Source organism: Grammomys surdaster, unplaced genomic scaffold, assembly GCF_004785775.1.
Source record: "Grammomys surdaster isolate TR1022 unplaced genomic scaffold, NIH_TR_1.0 125562, whole genome shotgun sequence".
Lineage (NCBI taxonomy): Eukaryota > Metazoa > Chordata > Mammalia > Rodentia > Muridae > Grammomys > Grammomys surdaster.
In genome coordinates, this window is record NW_021620409.1 from 1,018,249 (window position 1) to 1,025,791 (window position 7,543).

Here is a 7,543-nt window from a genome sequence, read left to right on the forward strand (position 1 = left end):
GGGCTACACAGAGAAGCCCTGTCTCCGTAAAAAAAAAAAAAAAAAAAAAAAAAGCTTATTTTATTTAAATGTCTGTGGGCTCACGTATATATGGAGGCCAGAGGTCCACTTCAGGTGTTATTCAGGTGCCAGTTTATATCTGTCTGTCTATCTCACACAGAACAACTTGGAAGAATCAGTACCAGGAATCATTCTCAAGTGGTCAGGTGTGGCTTTTATCAGCTAAGCCCTCTAGCTGACTACACTGTATTTTCTGAGGAGTCTTTCATTGGCCTGCATGGAACTTGCTAAGTAGGTTAGGGTGACTTGGGTCCAGTGAACCCTAGAGATACTTGTCTCTTTTGACTCAGTGTTGGGATTACACAGTTCCTTACCCAGTTTTTTATGTGCCAGGTGCCAGGATTAAACTTATGTCCTTACATATGTACAGCAAATACTTCACTGTGACTCAGCCATCTTAGACTTTTAGTTTTTGAGACAATGTCTTGCTATGTCACTCATATTGGCTAGGAACTCTCGATAGCACAGCCTTCCTGTAGACCCCTACTATTCATCACTGTGCCTGACCTTTTCACTGGACTTAAAGGCAATGAGGCCCTACTTAAAATAAAAGTTTTTTTTAAAATGTGTATTTGTTTATTATCATTAAAATAAAAGTTCTAAATTGTTCTCAGTACTATATCTTAGCTGTATTTGTCTCCTATTACTGTAAGAAAACACTTGAGGCTGGGTAATTTGATAAAAAAAACTTGCTTAGCTCAGTGTTTTAGAGGCTGAAAGTTCAAACAGCAACAAGGGTCCCACATCTCCCTGGTTGCCTTGCATCATGGCTGGAATGTTTTGGGAGGGAAAAAGAAATCACATTTCCAAACAGGAAGTAAAAACATGACTCGGAGGTTAGATTAGATGTTTTTTCCCTTTGAAATACTTGTTTTCACAAGAATCAACTTAGAGTTCTGTACAAGCAACCTAATCCTTTATAAAATGATACCACCCTTAACCTAGACAACTCCTGTTATGTCCAACCTCTTCAAGGTCTCACCACTTCCCACCACTGTCACATTCCTAATCCCAGACTTAGAACACATGAGTCCTTGGAGTCAAAGTGCAGTTGAATCGTATTACTAGGTGGTTTATTTTCTGTTTGTTTTGTTTTCACTTTTGTTTCTACTTTTTCAAGATAGGGTTTTTCTGTGTAGCTCTGCTGTCCTGAACAGGCTACCCTCAAACTCACAGAGATCCGCCTGCTCTTTTCTCCTAAGTGCTGGGATTAAACATGTGTGCCACCATGCCTAGGTGGTTATTTATTTTATTTTCTGTCTTTCAAGTTTGTGTGATCCTTGGCTCTTAAAAAGTTGGCTTGCATATTATAACCAATAAATTGCAGTTTTGTTCCTGTAAACTTTGTAAATAGAGACTAACTTGTTTTGCTGTTATCTTTGTCCATTGACAGTCTGAGGATGATGAGAAGCTGAAAAAACGGAAGGAGAGATTTGGGATTGTGACAAGTTCAGCTGGAACTGGAACCACAGAGGATACAGAGGTGAACTTTATTTAGAATGCTTCATAGAGCTAGTAATAAAATCAAACAATAACAACAAAACAAAAAACAGACAGAATTGTCGGTGTAAGCACACACACAGGCACACATGCCCTTGAATGTCAAAGCTTCTGTGTGAAGGTCAGAGGAGAACTCTGGAGAGTCATTCTTGATTATATGTCCTAGAGATTGAGCTCAGGTTGTCCAGCTTGCTTCTCATTTCCCTAGTCCTCTATAGAGCTCTTAAAAGAAGACATTGAGAGGAAAGGCAAAAGAACCTCTATTTCCATAGCCTACCTTTTCCCGTATTAATGTAATATCTTTAATACTCCTTTGAGAGTTTTATACAGTGTGTTTTGATGATATTCACCACCAGTTCCTTCCAGATCTACTCACTTCCTACCTCTCTACAAAACCCCCCAGAGTTCTTCATATACTCACAGGTACCAGGGCCATCGGATGGACTCATAGGGCCATCCACTGGAGTCATTCAGGAACTTGTAAAGAAAACTGGCTCTTCTGCCAGGCAGTGGTGGCGCATGCCTTTAATCCCAGCACTTGGGAGGCAGAGGCAGGCAGATTTCTGAGTTTGAGGCCAGCCTGGTCTACAGAGTGAGTTCCAGGACAGCCAAGGCTATACAGAGAAACCCTGTCTCAATAAGAGAAAAAAAAAAAGAAAGAAAAAAAAAAAAAAGAAAACTGGCTCTTCCCCCAGAAGCCATTAACTCTTAGTACCTCTTCAGTTAGTGTGGAGAATGCTTGAACTTCTTCCTGCTCCATGCTGGAATGTTTACTAGCTTGATTTTGTGCAGAGCTTATATGGGCAGCCATAGCTGCTGTGTGAGTCATGTCAAAAGGACACCGTTCTCTGACCTCTGTCTCTTACTGTCTTTCTGCCCCCTCTTGTACAATGGTCCCTGAGCATCGTGGATGTTCCATTATAGATGCCATTTGTGGCTGAGCACTCCACAGGCACTCTCTACACTTTGATCAGTTGTGAGTTTACTACCATCCATTGTACAGAAACCCTCCCTGTGATGAGGTCTAAAGGCTAGACTACAGGTAGGCAGAGAGAGAGGGATTTGAAGGTGATGTGATACTGTGTCCCTTTAGCGGAAGAATAGTAGTGGATTCATTCCTAAGGTCTGTGAGTGCTCCAACCACGGGCTTCTGGTCAGATTTACAGTACTAGGTATGCACTGGTGTTGTACGTACTGTGGGATGGGCTTAAATCCAGTCCATGGGCTCTTAACCACTCTAGCCAAACTTCTTGCTTGGGCACTTAAGTAGGCTAGGCATAGGCTGCTAAACAAAAAGCCTAATGTTTTTGTTTCTTTATTAAATAGTGTTTTTTTATATCGTATGTTTTGATCATATTCTTTCCCCTCTCCCAACTCCTCCCAGATTTTCCCCAACTCCCTACTACCTGTGTTGTATGTTCTTTCTCAAACGCTAACAAAAATTAAAAAATAAAACAAAAAATATCAATTAACCAACCAACCAAAAGACCCCCATGTAATCTGTTTTGTGTTGGCTACGTACTCTTGGGCATGGAGGTTGTCCTGGAGTGTGCTTGATATATCTAGAGACAGTCCATTAGAGAAAACTGAATTTTCCCTTCCCAGCTTGTATCAATTGCAAATAGCTTCTTTTATTTGTTGGGATGGGTTGGAGTGAGACAAAGTTTCTCTGTGAAACCCTAGCTGTCCTGGAACTCACTCTGTAGACCAGGCTAGCCTCGAACTCTCGAACTCAGAAATCCACCTGCCTCTGCCTCCCAAGTGCTGGGATTAAAGGCGTGTGCCACCACTGCCCGGCTGGAGATAGTGTTTTAAAAATGAATGTTTTGGAGCTGGAGAGATGGCTCAGCAGTTAAGAGCACTGACTGCTCTTCCAGAGGTCCTGAGTTCAATTCCCAACAACCACATGAGGGCTCACAACCATCTGTAATGGAATCTGGTGCCCTCTTTTGGTGTGTCTGAAGAGAGCGACAGTGTACTTCTATACATAAATAATTCTTTTTTTTTTTTTTTAAAAAGAATGTTCTTACTCCGAATCTTGGAAAGGTTTTTGATTTTGTTTTATTTTCTTCCCCTGGTCCACTGTGCCTGGTATCTCTGTGTCCACTGTGTGTGTGCAGATGTGCATGTAGAACATAAAGGTTCTACATAAATGTTGAGTGTTGCCATTTCTTTTTTTTTTCTTTTTTTTTTTTTGAAATGGTCTCTCACTGAACTTGTAGCTCACTAGGGAGTTAGGCTGGCTCATTAGTGAGCTCCAGGATTCTGCCCATCTTCCCTTACTCAGTGATAGGTTATAGGCATGTGGCAATCTGCCCAGCTTTTATGTGGGTCCTGATGGTTGTTTATACAATAAGCATTTTACCGTTTGAACCATCTTGCTGTTCCCTAAAGTTTCTTTATAAATAAACATATATGCCATGAAGATTATAGATCAAGGCCTGGAGAGAGAGCTCAGCAGTTAAAAGCACGTGTTGCTTTTACAGAGCACCTGTGTCCAATTCCTCATCTACATGAGGCACAGAACATGTATGCAGACAAACAGTCATGTACATAAAATAAATAAGGTCAGCTTATGCTTTCACTTTAAATTGTAGATTTTGTGCTACCGAAATAAAATACTATTTATAGGTAATACCTGCTTATTTACTGATTTAGCAAGATGCACTTACTTCTTCTGATTAGCATGCGAGTTATTACTAAGCCAGGTATTTCACTAAGTGGGTACATTGGCTTCTCCTTCCTTATTAAAGGGTGGTAGAAACAATGGCTTTGGTTGGAAGTCATGGTCTATAAGAGACTAGTAGCTTCTGAAGCCAGTGCAGTTTATGTGGACCAAAGACTTTGAAGTGTATTCTGCTTTAAAACAAAAACCAAAGAAACAAATGAAGGAAGAAAAGAAAGAAATCTGTATTAAACCCGCAGTGCGAGTTCACTCCAGAAAAGTTGCCTGTGTTCTGGGCAGTAGTTGAAAATGAAGGTGAAGGTCGTCACAAGTTTCTTTTCCTCAGCCACACGTGATAGACTGTGTGCCCGCTTTCCAATACTCCTTTCTTTGAGATCCATAATGTACATAACTTCTGAGCCTCATTGTACTCACCTACTAGTGGTGCTACTGTGTGACCCTGGTGATTGAGTAGATATCTAAAAGTGATTAGGAGTATCAGTCATGTTTAGAGGCATGATATATCGCACTGCTTTACAACATGGGAGCTGCCAAATAATAAATGAATATCTGAGGGGATTCAGACATGAGAGAGAAGGCTTGATTTGAGAGAGAGAGAGAGAGAGAGAGCGCCATACCTTTCCTTTTCCAGCTGATTCTCTTGGCATTGAAGAGTGAGCCTCTCTGTCTCTCTGTGGATGGTAGTGTTTAATCCTTTGTCCTCTAAAGTCTCCCATTTTCCTACTGATTGTAAGGAACTCTACATTTTTCTGCCATGCTTTTCTTCACCCTTTCTTCATTCCCTTAACTCACTTTCCTCCTTATCCTTTGTTTGATTAACCTTATGTATATGTGCGGGTGTGTTTAACCTTATGTATGTGTGTGTGTGTGTGTGTGTGTGTGTGTTTAACTTTATGCTATATGTGTGCCTGTATTTAACCTTTTGCTATATGGGTCTATTTAACCTTATGTATATGTGTGGGTGACTGTGTTTAACCTCATACTATATGCGTGAGTGGCTCTATCTGCCTTCAGCCTCTCACCTTTCTTTTTCACTAAGCCCCGCCAGTTCTGACTGGATAACTTGAGGGATTCTGGAATAAAGTCTCTGGCTTGAAGTCAGGGCCAGGTCTTCTTGGGCCTTTTGACAGTTAATTCGGGTTTGGTTTAAAAGATTCCAGGAACTTAACCTGCTATTATTTTGCAATCTAATTTTTTTTTCTTCTTGCTTTTTGTTACAGGCAAAGAAAAGAAAAAGAGCAGAGCGTTTTGGGATTGCATAATGAAAAGTTCATGCTTTCTGCCTCATAGTGGTTTCCATTTCTCAAATTTTTCTTGGTTTTATATATACAGATACACACACGCACACACACACAAAACCCTACCTATCTTCCTACATACACAGTCATGTACCTCACAGTGAGGAAGCATGTACGTTTGGTACATCCTTGAATTCAATAGCAGTTTTATTTAACTGCTCTTCTGCATTTAAGATTGTTGTGGTTTTTGTTTTTAATTATTTTTGCTTATTAATAAAAAAGGAGGAAAAGAAAATGTGTTTATTAGGTGTTCCTTTTAAGTTCCTAGAACCTGATCAGACCACATAGAGGGAGTATCAGTAGCAAATATTAGGGGGAACTAACTGTAATGCCTTTATCCTGTAGAAAAAGAAGATAAGGAAGAGGATTGGGTCTACCATTTAAGCCTATTTATTATCTTCTTCATACTCCAGATGTGCTTTTATTTTATCTTTCATAATGAGACCAAGTCACCCCGAGTCTTTGCTTGGGTTGAAGCAACCCATTCTGATAACATGGAGAAAAGCCTTGGGGATTTTAGGAAACATAAAGGATAAAATGTGGGGCTAATGATGGGTTGCCTTCTACTTTGAAGCCTAACTGTATAAAACAGAATCCCTGTTTTCCAGGGTGGCCTGACATGGTCCTGTTTGTTTAGCAGAAGTCACTGTGTGGGACCTAGCTCAAGAAGGTAAATGGGCTGACCACACCTCAGGTCTAAGTATAGAAATCCAAAGCATGACTAGGTGTCAGAGATGTTAAGCATTGTTGGGACAGAAGTGGAACAAGATGCCTGGATGGGTGTGTGTGTGTGTGTGTGTGTGTGTGTGTGTGTTCCACCCCCATCCCAGTTCTGAGGATGAAGCACAGGGCTTGTACCTTCTGGATAAGTACATTACTACTGCACAATGGTCCCAATCTTGTTTCCACTTTGTAGTCAGGCTCTGTGCTAGTTCGTTCTCATCTCTTAGAGTTACAGTGGTGGCATGTCTTGGATGACGTTAAATTTCCTTACTGAGTCACCTCCTTAGGGATGGTTTGGCTCTGAGCAGATTGCTTGTTCTCTGTGTAGATATGAAATCTGCCATTTGGCCTTTTTGATCTGTTAATATAAGTTCTCTTCCATATACCTTCCTTTTTTCTCCTGTTTTGTTTTATTTATTTATTTATTTATTTATTTTGTCTTTTGCTTTTGTTTTGTTTTGAGACAGATCACACTGTAGCCTGGTTTGGGATATGCTGTGTGTGTAGCCTTCTTGGAACTGTGATTACAGACAAGCACCACCACACCTGCCTTGGCTTTCTCGTTCTAATCCCTATATTTCAGTATTAATAAATGCTTCCTTTGGGAGATTTCTTTGGAAAGGTCATAAAAGTTCCCTTATTTGAAAACTTTGAGTGGGGCATTGGTAGAGCACACCTTTAGTCCAACCACTTAGGGAGGCTAGGGGGGTGAGGCAGGCAGATGTCTGAGTCAAAGCTAGCCTGGTCTACAGAGTGAGTTCCAGGACAGTCAGGGCACAGCTGTAATCACAGCACTCATGGAGCACGGGCAGTTTCAAAGCCAGCTGCTGCATATTCTCTGGCTCCTAAGAAAGGTGGAAACCTAAGTTTAGATACTTTAGGAAAATTTCTATGGAGAATAGATGAAAGGTTGCCCACTAATTGTGAAATTTGTTTCTGCTGAAACTTTGGGAATAGAAGAAAAAGTTGATGTTTTGTCACCACCTCAGTCAAATGTTGGGATGACTCTCTTCCCATCAGGCTGTGAGCCTCCTCACCCCCTTTTTTACGTAAGACTATATAACCTCTCTGCAGTGTCTTCATCTGAAAACAACCATAGAAAGTTGCTGTTTTGTTTCAGGAGACAGAGCATAGATTCAGTAGTAGGTATATCCTAGGATGGCTTTGCATAACTAAATATTGATGGGACAAAGTAGATGCTGGTAATTGAATATAGCAGTGGGGGCCCTTAATGTGGACTGTTTTGCTTGTTTGAGACAGGATTTCTCTATGTAGC

At 40.7% G+C, this 7,543-nt stretch overlaps 1 protein-coding gene across 2 annotated transcripts in view; it reads left to right on the forward strand.

Annotated features, from left to right (window-relative positions):
• The window catches only part of Sarnp (SAP domain containing ribonucleoprotein), a 55,027-nt gene extending 49,248 nt beyond the window's left edge, over positions 1-5,779 (forward strand). For both annotated transcript variants that reach the window (XM_028786695.1, XM_028786694.1), the window contains 2 exons: positions 1,454-1,543; positions 5,467-5,779. In XM_028786695.1, coding sequence (XP_028642528.1) covers positions 1,454-1,543; positions 5,467-5,508 — 132 coding nt within the window. In that variant the 3' untranslated portion in view covers positions 5,509-5,779. The remainder of the gene's footprint in view (positions 1-1,453; positions 1,544-5,466) is intronic.
• Positions 5,780-7,543: the final 1,764 nt, after the last annotated feature.